The following is a 17,798-nucleotide window of genomic DNA, read 5'->3' on the forward strand; positions in this document are numbered from 1 at the left end:
TTTTCTAGACGTCTCTGGCATTCCTGCCATCAATGACCAAGGTACACTAGACTCCTAGTTTAGCCCTTGCAAAAGAAAAAATGTAATCGACGTGCATTTTTTGCCTTCCGCCTCACTCTTAAAAACTTGCAGCCTCTCGTCCCACAGGGTGCCCTTAACCCGGAGTTGCCTTGACAGGGTTGTCGCATGCGCTCTCTATAGTCGTGTTTGTCGCAATGGACCTTGGGCGGAAGGTTACGTAAGAGCAAGTGATTTTGATTACAGTCATTTCGTCGGTAGTCTTGTTACGCGCTACCTCCGCGGGGCACTTGATTGTAGCCGAAAGTAGTTCCGGCCCGTGTTGTTTCGGTCGAGGAGCAGTCGCCGCCATTTCAAGACAGTGAGAGGTAGATGTCTAGCAAGAGTTGCTAAGATTCGAGTCCAGTATCTGCTGCCGCCCCTTAAGCCTTCCAAAACACTGATACGGCTGCTGCCCTTTTCCTGCTACCTCTAGAAACATTTTTGCCAGTAGTGGCGGCAGTAGAAGTCAATTACCCCCTTGCTCTATTTCAAGAAGCTCCAGATGGCGTCTTCCGTGGGCAACGTGGCCGACAGCACAGGTACCAGTGTCCCATTCTACTTTGGCAGACGTCCCTTTGGGGTCTGGCGCCGTCTTGTATTGCTCATCACTCCCTTCCCACTAACCATCCCTATCAGTGGCACTGCTGAACTCTCTTGAGTTCTACTGCCATCTGATCGGGTTTGGTGCTGTCGTCCGTTCCGTAAACATTTCCTCGTTGCTTGCTTGCATTTTGCTTGCTTTGGGCTTTTTCCTTGTTTTTTCCCACCAGTGTTCTAGCCTTCTCTCTCGGGACGCTTCCAGTCCACGTGCGCGCCTAGACTGTCTTGGAATGGGCTGCATTGGAATCCCTACTCTTTCTGTCTCCATCGCAACTGCTTTCTCCCTCAATTGCAGCTCGTTGTAAATCCCTCGTGCACGCACGCACTCCCACCTCTCCCCCGCCAGCCTTTTTCCCTTGGCCACTTTTAGTCGCCCTCTGCTAGTCTGGGGCGGGGTGCTATTTTGATGTAATTCTAACCTCACTTTGCATCAGACATAGGCAAAGACTAGCGAAAGCTCGTCGATGTGCTTCCAAGTAACCTCAAGAAGAGGGGACCTTGAGCCCGCACGCCTGCCGGCCAGCGCCTTCTGGTGTTCTTGGGTTGAGCGGTCCCGGTTTAGGTTGGAAAATTCCAGGGGTTCTCTTAGCCATCGCCCAGTTGCACCCGCTGCCCCCGTTTCGAGTTTCCCACCCCGTCGGCCCTCCCTGCTGGTGGCAACCACACCCTTCCTCCGCAAGTGTGCCAGCCCGACGGTCGTTTCCTATCCTTGGAGAAGAAACCACCTCGGTGCCTTGCTTGGCGTTGACCACCCTGCCCGCCCAATTCTCTCTTTGTGTTACTTTCTGAATGTATTCCTCCGCCGCCACCTCTGGGTTTTCATCCCCATTCTTTAGCCCAGTTATCTCTTTATTCATAGGGTGTGTATTTTTTTTTTTTAAGTTTCCATCCTTGCTTGAAGAGTTTGTAAAGCACCTGGAGTGTAGCTGCACAAGTGAAAAGAGGTTGCCCCCTTTTTTTTTCGACAATTCATTCCCGAGCCTTCGCTACTGAAAAATAAGAAAACAACCAAATTGTAGTAGTGTCCTTCAACTGCCTTTCCAGATTGAGGCTATTTGGGGAGGGATGGAGTGAGGAACTGGACTGCGGTTCTAAGGTTTCCGAGAAAAAAAAATACACACACACACACACACACATATTGTTTCGTAGTTGCGGTATGTCAAGGTTTTAGTTGCTGGCTTTGGGCACTGCAATAAATGGATGAATCTTCAGTAATATCTCATCCATAATTGACGGGAGTAGGATTAATAATTAGTCCGATCCCCGCTTTCCCATTTTCCCACAGTGGTTTTCAAAGATTGAAGATTCCGTGTTAGATTTTTGTAAGAGCTTGCCCTTTTCTGACTGTTAACTATTTTTGAGGAAATGGCCATTTCCAGTTTTAAAAGAGCAGATAAGCGGCTTGGAAAAGTGCCGACAAATACTGTGCTAAATTTAGGAGCTAGCAAGTGCAGCATTCTTGTCTCAAATCTAATTTTCTAGTTTATCTTAAAACTCCGACCTCGGATTTGGACACAGATCTTCCCGGTCTTTGTTTTTGTGGTCAGCTGCATTCTGTCAGGAAATTGCTTTCTAGAGTATCCAGAGCACTCGTCAGCTCTGATAGGGGAGCCTGCCTTAAATTTGAGCCTGTCCCCATGACCTTGGTAAGATCATGTACTCGGTTTGTGGTTTCCCATTCTAACCATCTAGACTAGAGGGTAGGGTGTTCGTTCTGGTTGAATTTCTACTGTGTCACGGAGAAGAGAAATGCTTACAGCTGAGCCCTAGAACTGTCCCTGGGCTTCAGCCGTTCATTATTTATCCAAACCAAGTTCCATAGAACAAAATAAGTTTTGTCATTTATTATGTTATATTTTACTCAGTATTTTATATTATAGCATTTTTAAACTATAGAAATAGTTGGTTGCCTGAATATTGTACAGGATTTTCAATGTCCCAGTCCTTCCGTGAGAGCAAGGAAAAGAGCGGAAAATGTTAGCGCTAAGGCAGCGGGGGTGGGGGGTGGGTGGGGGTGGGTGGGTTTAGCTAATTTGGTCTTCTCCGGAGTGGTCCTCAGTAGAGGAGCAACCTTTGAGTCTTTGTTTAGTTAAAATGTGCGGTGAACCTGTTCTGTGCTTTAGCCCTCGACAGATACTCTTGTTTATCAACTGCTTTAAAAGTGAAAGCAGCACTTTGAGTTGTTTTCCTTAGGCTTGTTTTTATCGGTGCTCCTAAAAAGATAAAGCTGTAAAACTCAAAAACGTCAATATAAAGAGTTCTGGAGACACCTGGTGTCCCATCCACTGAGAAAGTGTTAATACTCCAGCTCTTGCAAACCCAGTGTGAAATGTAGTTTAATGAAGTATTGTTAGCACTAGGTTATTCTTACAAATCTTTGTAACTTTTGCAGGTTTCATGTTTAATGTTTTGTGTTAACTTAGTTTAGTGACTATGCCTATGATTTATAGCTTAAAACTACAAAATTAAGAGCCTCATTTGGCAGTAACTTACTGTGGTTTAAGAAAAGGAAGCTTTAGGAATGGGTGAATTTGAAGAGATGGATTCTATAGATGGGGCTTTAATAATATGCAGAACACTCTAGTGCTTTACATAGTTTCAAGCATTTTCATCTTTAAGTTTAATTTACCATAGTTTTACATTTTTTTTTTTTGGTTTGCATTTCTAACTTTTTGTTTTCCCCCCTCCCTCCCTCAAATGTTTTGATGATTCTCCAGAACCAACGAAACGTATGCTTTCCTTCCAAGGGTTAGCTGAGTTGGCACATCGAGAATATCAGGCAGGAGATTTTGAGGCAGCTGAGAGACACTGCATGCAGCTCTGGAGACAAGAGCCTGACAATACTGGTGTCCTTTTATTACTTTCATCTATACACTTCCAGTGTCGAAGGCTGGACAGGTAGGAGATGTCGGGGTAACCTACCTCTGGGTGTTGAGCTTAAAAAGTGATTACTAAATATTTGCATTTCAGAGCTTTCCATTGCTATCTTTCATCTGAGCCACCAACACACAGGTGCTCTTTTGCTCCCTTTTGACTGCCTAGCTGCTAGTTTTTCTCCCCCGTTTTGTGGGGGTGAGCATATTATCAGTATGGCTAGATTTTTCCCCTAGATTTTATCATTTGGGGCTGCTGCTTTATTAATTCTTTTCAGATAATTAGTCTTGGTATAAATCTGGGCATCTAGACCTGTCAGCTTGAGAGACTGGTAAGGAGGGGCATATGTAGTTCAAGTTAGAAATACCCTCACTAAATTGTTGCTTTTAGCTAATCAGTTGAATTAATGAAAAGAATTTGTGCTTTAGATCTTTTAGTAAATTATTTTGGCACACTTAGGCATTGAAGATGTGTTTTATATTAACAACAAATGGAAAATGAGATTCATGTACATAGATTTTATTCTTTTTTTTCATAGATTTTATTTTTGGTTTTTCGAGACAGGGTTTCTCTGTGGTTTTGGAGCCTGTCCTGGAACTAGCTCTTGTAGACCAGGCTGGTCTCGAACTCACAGAGATCCACCTGCCTCTGCCTCCCAAGTGCTGGGATTAAAGGCGTGCGCCACCACCGCCCGGCCCATAGATTTTATTCTTGATCTTAATGATCACATTATACAATGTGACAGTTTGGTAATAGAGTCTAATAAGAATTTTTTTTACATAAGAACCAACTTTCCTTTTTGAAATCTGGATATTCTCATCTTAGCAAAGTTTTAGTTTTCAAACTTTGCTGGTGTTTGCTGGTTAAAAGCTAATGTTCCATAGCACAGGGTTTCAAGAACTGTTAATGGTTGCATATGAGCCATGCCTCCTTTTTTCTAACGTGCATATCCATGTGTCAACGCTTTCTACTTTTCCAGATCTGCTCACTTTAGCACCTTGGCAATTAAACAGAATCCCCTCCTAGCAGAAGCCTATTCGAATTTGGGGAATGTGTACAAGGAAAGAGGGCAGTTGCAGGAAGCAATTGAGCATTATCGACATGCCTTGCGGCTCAAGCCTGATTTCATTGATGGTTATATTAACCTGGCAGCAGCGTTGGTAGCAGCAGGTGACATGGAAGGAGCAGTACAAGCTTACGTCTCTGCTCTTCAGTACAATCCTGTAAGTAAAAGTTTATCAGTTGTTTTCCTTTTACAGCAATCCAGCAAACAAGCAAACATCGTTTGATACTTTAGACAATAGGGTTTTTTTAATGAAAGAAAGTCAATAGTTGAGATGTTTAATATGTTTATGCACTTGAAATGATGAAATTGGTTTTACTTGGTCTGCATAAAGGTCTGCCCTATTTAAAAAGTTATTTAAATAGCATAAAATTATCCTTACTAAAAAACTCCCATCAATTCTTTTGGTAATACTAATAAAGCACAAGACACATGTTTTTTTTGTGCTATTTTAGTGAACTTTGGGAAAATTCTGATGGGTATTTATAATAATTCTTGATTTTCAAGGAATGATGGGTTAAAGATCTTAATCTGTAGTATAAAATGGTTTTTAAAAGTTGTTGCTAGTATATTAGTGACATGAAAACTAGAGTACAGAATGATCTCAATATAGCCCCTCCCTCGATCAAGTTAGAAGTAGTAGAATTAAGGCAATTGCATGTTCAGACTAGACTTTGCATTAGTTCTTTAATTCTTTGTTGATTTGAGTTGCATGTGTTTTAGGGGGCAAGTGTATCCTGGTTGACAGACATTAAGTTGGGAAAGATCAAAATGCAGAACAAAAAAATTTTAAGTAAAATACAGGGATGTAAAACTTGCCATGGAAACTGTTGATGTAATTAAGGGAAAGTGGCTATAAACTTTTAAGAGATAAGTGTTAGGGATGGGGGGGGGGTCCTTGGCAGCATCAGCATATACTTGAGCTCCATCAACATTGACTTTGCAGCCACCCTGGGGAAGTGCTTAATGATTAACTCCTACAGTTGCCATTATCAAAAGTCTTCTATAGGCTCAGACACTGCTGCTTCAGATAAGTCTTTCTGAATCTTTACCATGATCCTTTTCACGAAGAGGACAGTGTTTCCAGTTTTACCAATATAAAAACCTCAACAGACTCAGGGTTATGTAATTTTCTTGAGATCACATAGCTAGCAATGGCGAACTGGATGTTGAAACTTAAAGGTGAATTATTGAAGCAAATGTTGACATGAACAAGAAATGAAAGCTGAAAAGGACCTTCTGTGGCCAAAGGCCTCCCTTGTGCACAGCCTGGAAATCATTTTGCATTATCTGCCTGGCTCTTAACTCCAGTTTTATAGTTTAGCAAATTGAAGCTTATTTTTAGTAGTTTGCCAAAACTTTGTAACTATTTTCCATCATAATATCCCTTAAACAGTTTTTTCCCCCCAGAGACAGGGTTTTTCTATGTAACAGTCCTAGCTGTCTTGGAATTCCTGTGGACCAGGCTGGCCTTAACTCACAGAGATCCATAGCCTCTACCTCCTGAGTGCTCGGATTAAAGGCGTGTGTGCTAACACCATCCGGTTTAAACAATTTTAAAGTTAATTTTGAAAGTTTAAATTTTTCTTTTAGTTTTTAAAAAAGATTTAAAAAACCCACTATATGTAATGGCTGTTTTAATTGTTCATTTCAATGTATAGAGTTTGGATCTGGGCCAGTTGCTCATTGGAATGACTACCTTGGCTTAGCTACATGTTGCTTTTATTTGTGAGTTCATTATAATAAATGATTTTTATTCATTCTATTTTTAATCTAGCGAGAAATTACATAGACTTGCAGATAATGAAAGTAATTTCTTAAGGTTTATTTAACTTTTATTTTATGTGCATTGGTGTGAAGGTGTCAGGAGATCCCCTGCAACTGGATCTTCAGACAGTTGTGAGCTGCCATGTGGTTGCTGGGAATTGAACCCAGGTCCTCTGGAAGAGCAGTCATTGCTCTTAACCACTGAGCCATCTCTCCAGCCCCATGAAAGTAATTTCTTACATATTCTTTCAGAGGTACTCAGTGTATATTTGAAATTAAAGTGAAGCCAGGCGGTGGTAGTGCGCACCTTTAATCTCAGCACTCAGGAGGCAGGGGCAAGGTGGATCTTTGAGAGTTCAAGATTCGAGGCCAGCCTGGTCTACAGAGTGAGTTCCACGCTAGGGCTGTTACACAGAGAAGCCCTGTCTAAAAAACCAAAAAAACACAAAAAAAAAAACAAAAAAAGAAAGAAGAAGAAAAAAGAAATTAGAGTACATTTGTAATTTTTATTGCAGCCCTATCTAGTTACTAATAGTTTTAGGCGGCTAACCTTGAAAGGTCTACCTGCAAGGCTTGAACTTGATTCTTCTAAGGGCCAGGATAGTACATTCTTTTCCTTCAGTAATTAGGGCTAGGTTTATCCTTTACTTGCTGACTTGTAAATTTAGCTTGTCTCTCTTTCATACTTGTAATCTTGGTTAATTTTCTTAATTTATTTTGACATTGGGTCTTGTGTAGCCTAGGCTGGCCTCTAACTCATTAAGTAGCTGAGGATGACCTTCAACTTCTGATTTTCCTGCCCCGCTTTCCCAGTGCTGAGATTATATTATAGGATGTCCCACTATGCCCAGTTTATGTAGTACTGTAGATAGAAACCAGACATTGTGCATGGTAGATAAGCACTCTTCACCTAAGCTAGATTCCCCAGCCCTGGCTCAGGTTTTTAGTTGCTTGTCTGTGTAGTAGGGCGTTACCTCTGCAGACAGTATACCATAGCATTATATTGTGAAGGGAAAATTAAAAATGATAGACAAAGCCGTGCTACTATCTAAATATATACTGTGCATAGTTTGTATTGTTAAATATCTAACCTATTAACAGGAAACTTAGCGTCATATACTTTCAAAGCAAGATAGCACTAAAACAATGAATTTACTTCTTAATGACATTGGTGTGTTCCCACCTGGCTCTCTTTTTCTTTTTTTGGTTTTTCGAGACAGGGTTTCTCTGTCCTGGAACTCGCTCTTGTAGACCAGGCTGGCTTCAAACTCAGAGATCCACCTGCCTCTACCTCCTGAGTGCTGGGATAAAAGGCGTGCATCACCACTGCCCTGCCAGGAGTTTTGAGATAGAGCTGCTTTATATTTTTCTATTTGGAGCTGCCTTTTGTAATGTTATATGGCTTAATACATTTGCTGAAACTTTAGCTTGTCATATTTTAAGGTGCTATTTCTTCTGGTGTTCTTTCTCCTGTTGGCTTGTTAGAATTGCCCATACTTGGCAATCCCTTTACAGATTATGCATACAGTTCTCCTTTGTGTGATAGCCGTGAGCCTGAGTGCGAAAGTTGTTGAGAAGTTGTTTCTGCTTGAATGGTAGATAACACAGTGCTGAGAGCGGCTGACATCCCATCATGTGTTACTGTCATGTTGATTTTGTTGTTTTGAGAGTCCCAGATAGCTGAAGTATGAGAAAACCTTCCGTTTCTATCTACTTCTCTCCACTCTGCTTTTTGTTAAGGTTGTCTGGCAAGGGTCACATTTAAATATTCAAGTGCTTATTGTTGTGTCCAGTGCTTGGTGAGGAGATGGAGAATGTGTTCTGGAGGGGTTATCATGAGACAGACCTGATCCATAAAGGAAAAAGATGTAAGCTCCTCGGGTGATTATTGTTGGAGAGTATTAATCAGAAGACTCCCTTGAGAGGGTGCTTAGGACCTCAGCATTCTGTAGGAAGGTAAACAGCAAGTAGACTTCCCAGACTGAAGTGGTGAGTCAAGTAGTAGTGAGGAGTGAGTGGAGCAGGGCAGAGTCAATTGGAAGATTTCAGAAGAATAGAGGCTGCGGAGTTTGAAGTTAATTTGAGAGGCAGTTGAGAACCACTGTAGGTTTTTCTTGGCCTGATTTTCCTCAATGTGTGCATATATAGAGTGATGTCAAGGGGGTCCAGAGGTGGAACATTAAGAGGAAAGTCGGGAAGCAGTTGTTAGACTAGGAGAGGAGGGATGGTTACGTAGGAACAGAACACCTTTTGGTTCCTTTGTCATACTGTTTTTTCCTTGTTTTTGACGCCCTACTCAGCTATGAAGGCCTAGCTTAAATCTGTCCTTTGAGTGTGTGTGTCTAATTTATTTTTCTTGGTTTTAGGTCTATTATTAAGTTAATGTTTCCATAAATATTAATTAGGGATGAACAGAAAGAGTCAGGTTTAAGCAAAGTAATTCTCTTAGATACCATTTTGATTTGACAGATGAAGCAGAATTTGACACAAGGTTTTGAATGGACTTTTGTAGAATTGTAGTGTTCTTGTACTTTGTAGACATTTAAGTAATCTTATGTGTATGCATGTGTGTGTAGATTTGGATCTCATGATTTTGTTTATTATTTTGGTGTTTTAAATATTGTTGTTGTTATGTATCTGTTGTTGTATCTGTGCACATGGAGGCCCGGAGGAGGTGTCAGATCCCCTGGAGCTGGAGTTATAGACAGCTTACAGTACTAGGAATTGAACTCAAGTCCTCTAGAAGAGTAGCATGTGCTCTTAACTATTTCTCCAGCCCTATTTTGGCATTTTTGAGACTGAGTCTCACTTAGTCTAGGCTGACCTTGAACTGAGTAGCTGAGAATGACCTTGAATTTTTGATTATCTTGCTCCCACCTCCCAAGTGGGAGCACTTGCCACCATGCCACTTGACACGTGCCACCATGCCAGCTGAGAGTTGTTTCGTTTGTTTTTGTGGTACTAGGTACGCAAGGCCTTGTTGTATCCCGGGCAAGTGGAGCTCTACTTTCAGCCACTCTACTAGTCCACTTAATGGGATATGTTTTGCCTTTTCCTAAAGTGGACTAATTATTTCACTGTAATCTTGAAGGTATTTATATTATCATTTTCTGGAGATCAAACCTAGGACTTTTGACATACTGGTTAATTTTTTTCTACCAACTGACCTACATTGCCAGTCTATAAGATAATGATGAATCTAGATGATATAACTAAATATAGTCATGCATCTAAGAGTTCATGGAAACTAGCTGGTAAAATTATGTAATGGTGGGTAAAAATATATAGGTGGGGCAGGAGAGATGGCTCAGCTCTTCCAGAGGACCCAATTTCAAATTCCAGTACCAATGTCAGGCAGTTCACAGCCACCTGTAACTCCAGCTCCAGGAGAATGCAATAAGCCTCTAGGCTCTGAAGGTACCTGCACTGATGTGCACACCCCATATTTGAAATTAAAAACAATAAAACATATCTTTAAAAATGCAACTTTTAGTCAGTTATTGTGTTTCTGATTTTTGTGGCTTAGAACAGCCATAGAAATTGGTGAAGGTTTAAAGATACAAACCACCCACTAAAAAATGGTAGAGGGAGCTTGGGTAAGCAGATTAGGTTTTTTAGACATAGCCCATCAGACAGAGGGCACCTTGTTAAGGTTCAAAGGAGGAAACCTATACAAAGTAGATAGCAAGATTATAGAATTCATTATTTCTCGAAATACAAATAGTATTCCAAAGTACTTAGACTAATTACAGAAGGCGATTAGTTGTTAATAAGATTATTGGTACCTGTGAATTGTTTTTGTGTTTTGCTTTTTTATTTATTCATGCACTATTTATTTATCTATCCATTCATTCATTCATTCATTGTCAGAGTCTTGATTCTGTAGTGCAGGTTGGCCTAGAACTCACTATGATATAACTGGGGTGGGGGTGGGGACCTGAATTTAGGACCATCTTCCTGCCTCAGTTTTCCAGGTGCTAGGATTACAGGTGTGTGTTACTGTGCCTGCTACATGAGAGGCTTTGAGGATTACTATCAGCCTGTACTTAAGGCCACTAGAAGATAACCATACTTTTCCAAAGCATCAGTCACTGATTGAGGGACAGCACTAACTCAAGTAGATCGTGGAATTGTCCCAGTTTAGCCAGTCATTACCTTATTGGCAGACCTTTCAGTTCACCCAGTGAATGCCAGTAAACAATACAGAGTCAGTTTATCAGTAAAACTAACTACTAATTCTGGAAACCAATATACAGTTGTTGGAATAATATACATGATAATTCTTTGGAGTATTTAATAAAATTTTACTTTGTAGGATTTAATTTAAGGTTCTTTCACCCACATAACAGTTTGGGATGATAAACGTGCCTCATATTGCCATTATCTCTGCTTGTTATTGACTGATAGATTCTTACTGTCTGTTGAGCATGTCCTCCTGCTGAATGGACTGGTGAGTTGGACTAGCAGCACAGTTGAGCTGCTAATAAAACGCAGAGTCAGCCGCTTTTCATTATTCGCCCACTCAGCTCTGATGGTACTTAATACTAATGAGTAATCTAGTGGCAGGTGCAGGACTGAGGCTGTGGTTGGATGGTAATCCTTCTGCCTAGGCATGAAATGAAATCAAGGTTTCTAAATAAGCCTGAGAGCCAAAGGGTAGATTTGTTGACAGGTAATCACTTGCTAAGTGCAGTGCTGTTTTTCCTGCTGTGGAAAATTTTTGGTCCTTGATACAGGAATGATTCATCATAACCTTGAATAAAACAGTTGAATAAATATTCAATCATTTTTTCTGACGAGTGACATTTGGAGAGGAGAGAGGCTCTAGAAAGGTCTTGTAGTCTTGTGTTTGAAACTGATGAGGCCAAATGCATTTGAAAGAATGTTAGACAATAGTGTCACAGATCTCCCAGCCAGAACTGGAGCATCAGCTGATAGCAAAACACATATCTGTGCAGCCAAAGATAGTATTCAGACTAAGGAAGAGCAATAAATTCTGTAAATATCTTATAAGTTCTGGTTGGATTTGTCCCCCTCAGGCTCCTTTTGTATTTTCTGGGAATTAGAGTAGGAGGAGTTGGGAGCCTGTGCTTAAGTTTAAGTGCTGCATTAAACTGACAAGAAAATGGCAGCGCTAGATTTGTAGAAGTGATGTTGGGATTTTGTTGTTGTTGGTTTTTTTTTTTTTGAGAAAACAATATAATTAATGCTACTATCTCTGGGTTTATAGGATTTGTACTGTGTTCGTAGTGACCTGGGGAACCTGCTCAAAGCCCTGGGTCGCTTGGAAGAAGCCAAGGTAGGTGCTTGCTAGAACATACTTAAGCATTAGTTATGAAAACCTGTACCTTTTGCCAAGTCTTCAACTCTTCATTGAGCTATCTTCACAAAATAATCCTATGAAACTGAGGAAAACTGTCGGCATGACTTGCCTCAGACTAGAGCAGGACCAGGCTTTGGCATATCTGTTCTAAATCTGGGGGTAAAGCAAGAACATGAGCTTTTGTGGAGCCTTCTGCTGAGCTAGATCATCTTTATAACAATGGGCTCCGTCATGACCTATGTGGGAATCAATAACATTCCTTCAAATCTGAGGCTTGCCTGCTAGTGACAAGCAGAGTGCCTGTGATTTTTGGCTCAAGACGCCTATATGATGCAGGTGCCATTGAAAACGCTGCTCTTCTAAGTCCTTTGTGGCTTGTAAGTGGAGAAGAATTTCATCCAATGTTACCCTGTAATACTGGCATTTAAAATTCTTATTTAACCTTCCTCCCTTCATCTTCCTCACCCTTTTCACAGTGGAAGAAAGGCTGCTAAAATATTGCAAATTAATAATTGGAACCTCCTGCTCCTCTTGTCCCCACTTCCTCCCCAAATTCCTTTCTCCTTTTTCCCCAATCCTAGTTGTCTACCTTCTTTTTCTTCCTCACTTCCTTCTTTTATCCCTCCCCACCCACCTCCTTAAAAAAAATGAGAAGGACAAAGCTGGTTTGTTTGGAAATGGACTGATCGAAAGAAAACTTGCCAAAGTGGAAAGGTGGCTTTTAGCATTCTGTGTTTCCAAATAATGAATTTGAACTCTAGGTTGGGTTAATTAAAGCTTTTGGTATAATTTACAATTAAATTTATAAATGCAGTTGTCTTGTTACAAGCCACCTTACGCAATCGCGCTGCAGGGGTGAGGAGTGGGGAGAAACCAGAATGCTTCTGAAACTCCCACCTGTTGCTCTGAGCCCCACGCGCATGCTAATGCGTGGAGTGTATGCGCAGCGTAGCTGTCTGTTTGTTCATCCAGGGAGGGAGAAGGCTTTGCAGCACCACTTAATGTTAAAAGCACTAGTTTTAAGTGCAAAACTCATAAATTCTAACAACACTATGGATTAACCTTATGTAGGTTTCCAGCTGATTAACTATGTTGATTTCAATCTTAGCTGATAAAGCAATTGGTAATTTCCAGAACAAATATCTGATACGCTCCTATCAATTGTCATCCCACCAAGCGGACAGCTAACATGAATTGCACTTCACTGCAGCTTTAGACATCGGTTTAGGCTGAGACGTTGCGCCTGCCTTAGGTTGCTGACTTCTTTATTTCAGAGCTCTGGAGACACCTAGTTTGAAAAATGTCATTTTTTTTTTTTTTGGTTTTTATTTTTATTTTTGTTTTTGTTTTTTTGTTTTTTTTTTGTGAGAACTTAGTAAACCAGAAAATACTCTTGAGTGAAATGCAATGTGTTTCTTTTGTAATCAGTGCATTTGAAAATTCAAGCCAGCATACATTCCTAGTAGATGGCAGCAAAATTAAGTTGTCTTTGTAGAAAACGAAGAGCCTTTCTTCCAGCAAAAATCCCTGCTGTATGCAATAGCCCTGATTAACCCTCTCCCTTCTGCATGTTTCCCATGTTACAGACTTGAGACTGTCCTCATTCCCATATGTAATAGACATCCAAAGAATTTCAATTGCTTTGTTGAACTTTTACTAATGATCTTGTTTTTATTTTCTCTCTTGTTTTTGGTTTTTCACCATTGATATTGTATTTAGAAGGTTTCAGGTGGGTGAAACCTCCTATTCCATGCGTAAGGTGCCTCGCTGAAGGGAGCTCGAGGCCTGGATCTAGGGCAGACACACAACCTCCTCCTCCTCCTCTTCCAGCAAGGAACGCACCGAAAAGTCACATGATGAGAAATATGGTAACGGGTTTGTAACTGCCACAGCAAAACAATTTGCCTCCATGCCTGAATCTTCTGTCTTGTGGCTTCAGAAACAGCTTAAAATAATTTTATTTACAAGCAAGTTATGTAAAAGAATGTTTTATACTATAGCCACAATTCTGTCAAAAAAAGTAAAATTTAATTAAGATATTAAAATTATTAGATAATTTACTAGTAAAAGCTTCTAACTCTTCTTGTTGTTCATTTTTTTTCCTTTTTCTTCTTTGTTTGGATTGCAGCATTCTGCTCTTCTGATGATGCGCTGTGACCCTGCAGTAGCGCAAAGGCTGCGCAGCGTTAATGCGCATTGCGTGCGAATGAGCCCCTGTGAACGGTTGACTAGATGAGTAATCTGATTGACTGGCTCTCTCAGTCCTATTCTGTAGCCTTTTTGGATAAAATTGGGTTTTAACGTACCTTGAGTCCAACTAATCTCATTAAGCAAATATTCTCTACGGGCCTGTCTAGTAGATTAATGGATCTGGTTGGCCGTTTGCTGCGTCTAGGGGTGTTCTATGGAGCGCAGCAGTTCGCAGCGTTTGCGCAGTGCGATGCTGTTAGGTGGCGCCAGCGATGTTTGCGCTTGCATTACAGGGACCTCAACCTAGGTGCAATCCTGTCGTGTGAGGTTTTATTTTCTTCCTCCTCAGAAGAGAGGCGTGTGCTGTGAGTCTGCAAATGATGACTGACTTGGCAGAAACATTTTTGTATGTCTCAGTAGCTTAATTTTAATATTAAGGAAGGAGAACATTATTGTTGTGAGAAGCATTTCCCTCAACTTTTTTGGTTTTCTAATGCTTGATTAGAGGTTGAAGGCTTTGGGAAGTTCTCTAGGAAACTTTTTGTTGTTTGCTTTGTCTCCTCTCCCATCCTCCAACTCACTTTGTAGCTGAGGATGATCTCAAATTTATGATCTCCTGCCTCCATCTTCCGAGTGCTCAGATTACAGGCCTGTGCCCCCCATACCCAGTTTAAGAAACCTGTTTTCTATTTTCCTGTTTTATTTGATTATAAAATTGGGTGCCTTTTTTGGTGTTTGTTTTTTCTGTAATATGTCTTAGCATTTCACAGAACACATTTTGGGAAATGTGGGTTGGGGAAGCCTAGATTTCATGGTGCCCTGTCAAGTATCATCAGTCTCTAGAGCCCATAGGTGTTCAGATAAGAGGAGTATAGCGTTAGTGTTTAGCAGCACCCAACCTCCCAGATGAGTCCTATTATGAGGATTACTCTTTGGTTGGCAGAACTGAACATGGTGGTTTGCACTTGGGTTCTGGTGGCGCAGGCGCAGGAGCAGCCAGCTGTGGCAGCGCATTAGTTTTGGCGCAAGCGAGCCTATGCTGCAGGGTCACTTTTGGCTGGTCAGGGAAGAAATAATGATATCACCTTCTTCCCCCTCCCCAATCTTTTTTTTTTTCCCCTTTACAAATTTCCCCCTTTCCCCTTATCTCCTTCCCTTCTCGTCTTCTTTCATTAAACCCTCCTAAGGCATGTTATTTGAAAGCAATTGAGACGCAACCAAACTTTGCAGTAGCTTGGAGTAATCTCGGCTGTGTTTTCAATGCACAAGGGGAGATTTGGCTGGCAATTCATCACTTTGAAAAGGTTAGTCATTAATAATTGATATTTATGAAATGTTTATGTGTACAGAATGTTCTTACTAGAATAAAACAGTAGGCATTTGCTTAACCAGCTGTGTAATATTTTTGTTTCCTTGATAGTATTGCAGCATTTGCAGGTGGCATATAATATGACAGGTTTTTGAGATTTATATTGAAAATGCTTTTTTATTTATTATAATTTTTTTCTTTTGAGAGTGGGTTTCGCTCTGTATAGAATGACTTGGAACTTACTTTGTGGCTCAGGTTGGCCTTCAACCTAGTGGCAGTCTTTTTTTTTTTTTGGTTTTTCGAGACAGGGTTTCTCTGTGGTTTTGGAGCCTGTCCTGGAACTAGCTCTTGTAGACCAGGCTGGTCTCGAACTCACAGAGATCCGCCTGCCTCTGCCTCCCGAGTGCTGGGATTAAAGGCGTGCGCCACCACCGCCCGGCCTAGTGGCAGTCTTTAAGCCTCCTGAGTGCACAAGTGAACCACCACATCTGGCTTTAAAATGACTCTGTTTTGCCGGGCGGTGGTGGCGCACGCCTTTAATCCCAGCACTCGGGAGGCAGAGGCAGGCGGATCTCTGTGAGTTCGAGACCAGCCTGGTCTACAAGAGCTAGTTCCAGGACAGGCTCCAAAACCACAGAGAAACCCTGTCTCGAAAAAAGCAAAAAAAAAAAAAAAAAAAAAAAAAAGACTCTGTTTTTCCTCAGAGTGAAGCAATAGTATGGCTTATAGAGAGATGTTTGCCACATGAGGGAGAATACTGGAGGGTTCAGAGTATCCTGCTGAAAAAGCTGTTTCCAAGTCTAGAATAGGACATACTGCAGCATTGTCTGGAATAACTTGTCATACCAGAAGGCAAGGAAGTATCTATTTACTTATTCATACACTTGACTTTCTCTTTTTTTCCTGAGACAGGGTTTCTCCATGTAGCTTTGGAGCCTGTCCTGGAACTCACTCTGTAGACCAAGCTGCCCTCAAACTTACAGAGATCCACCTGTCTCTGCTTCCCAAGAGCTGGGATTAAAGACGTGTGCCACCACTGCCTTTCTTTCTTTCTTTTCTTTCTTTCTTTCTTTCTTTCTTTCTTTCTTTCTTTCTTTCTTTCTTCCTTCCTTCCTTCCTTCCTTCCTTCCTTCCTTCCTTCCTTCCTTCCTTCCTTCCTTCCTTCCTTCCTTCCTTCCTTCCTTCCTTCCTTCCTTCCTTCCTTCCTTCCTTCCTTCCTTCCAAAAAGGGCCCAATAGCTAAGTAAGGCTTTCAGCTTAACTCTTTAAAGACTCATTTACTTTTATGTGTGTGAGTGGAAGTATGTCTGTCACTATGTGTGTGTGCACTGCAGAGGCACTGGAGCTGGAGTTACAGATTGTAATCCACCATGTGGGTGCTGTGAGCTGAAACAGGGTTTTTTTTTTTTGGGTGTGGGGGGGGTCGAGACAGGATTTCTCTGTAGCTTTGGAACCTGGCCTGGAACTATAGTCTTTGAGAGACTAACTTAATAACTAAGGGGTTTAAGAGCATTAGCTGTTGTTCCAGAGGGTCCAGGTTCGATTATCAACACCCACATGGTAGTATATGACCTCTTGTAACTCCAGTTTCAGGGGATCTGAAGCCCTCTCTGGCTTCCGAGGATACCAAGCACACATGTAAGTAGAGAGATATGCATGCAGACAAAACACCCATACATATTAAAAAAAAAAATTGAGCTGGTCTTAGTGGTGCATGCCTTTAATCCTGCAGAGGCAGGCAGATCTCTATGAGTTCGAATCTACCCTAGTCTACATAGTGAGTTCCAGGACAACCAGAGTCACATAGTGAGACCCTGTCTCTATAAAACAAAAGCAAGAAACGAACCAACTAGCCAAAAAAAAAGTTTCTAGGATATGTATGGAGCAGATAAACATGTTAAAAGATAGCTGAGGGGTTTCATCAGCAAACATGTCAACTATGAGTTGATAGGACACTGATCTGAGTTTTTTTTTCAGCAAGGTGCAGGACGAAAAGATTTAAATTAAATCTGGATGATTGAAAGAGATAGGTACTTCTTTTAGTACATTGCCTACTGCTCTTGTTACATTTTTCTAAATAAAGTTGCTTTTATTCTTTTTTGTTTTTTGTTTTTTTCTTTTGAGACAGGGTTTCTCTGTAGCTTTGCAGCTGTCCTGGAACTTGCTTTGTAGACCAGGCTGGCCTTGAACTCACAGAGATCCGCCTGTCTCAGTCTCCCAAGTACTGGGATCAAAGACATGTGCTACCACCACCCAGCTTGCTGCTTTTTTGTTTTTACTTTTTTTTTTTTTTGGTTTTTCGAGACAGGGTTTTTCTGTAGCTTTTGGAGCCTGTCCTGGAACTAGCTCTTGTAGCCCAGGCTGGCCTTGAACTCACAGAGATCTGCCTGCCTCTGCCTCCCTAGTATTGGGATTAAAGGTGTGCGCCACCACTGCCCGACAAAATTTTGGTTTTTCGAGACAGCTTTTCACTGTAGCTTTGGAGCCTGTCCTGGAACTAGCTTTTGTAGAACAGGCTGGCCTCAAACTCAAAGAGATCTACCTGCCTCTGCCTCCCAAGTGCTGGGATTAAAGGTGTGCCCCCCCCCCAACTGCCCGGCCTACAAAAAGATT

The 17,798-nt window shown here is 41.3% G+C and overlaps 1 protein-coding gene across 2 annotated transcripts in view; it reads left to right on the forward strand.

Annotated features, from left to right (window-relative positions):
• The first annotated feature begins 352 nt into the window (after nucleotides 1-352).
• Ogt (O-linked N-acetylglucosamine (GlcNAc) transferase) overlaps nucleotides 353-17,798 on the forward strand; it is a 44,271-nt gene continuing 26,825 nt past the window's right edge. Inside the window, exons 1-5 of one of the 2 annotated variants that reach the window (XM_057759070.1) lie at nucleotides 353-599; nucleotides 3,378-3,558; nucleotides 4,514-4,757; nucleotides 11,595-11,663; nucleotides 15,065-15,181. In XM_057759070.1, coding sequence (XP_057615053.1) covers nucleotides 563-599; nucleotides 3,378-3,558; nucleotides 4,514-4,757; nucleotides 11,595-11,663; nucleotides 15,065-15,181 — 648 coding nt within the window. In that variant the 5' untranslated portion in view covers nucleotides 353-562. The remainder of the gene's footprint in view (nucleotides 600-3,377; nucleotides 3,559-4,513; nucleotides 4,758-11,594; nucleotides 11,664-15,064; nucleotides 15,182-17,798) is intronic. The other variant, XM_057759071.1, reaches the window with a different exon arrangement.

The sequence above is a fragment of the Chionomys nivalis genome, chromosome X (assembly GCF_950005125.1).
Source record: "Chionomys nivalis chromosome X, mChiNiv1.1, whole genome shotgun sequence".
In the NCBI taxonomy this organism is placed as follows: Eukaryota; Metazoa; Chordata; class Mammalia; order Rodentia; family Cricetidae; genus Chionomys; species Chionomys nivalis.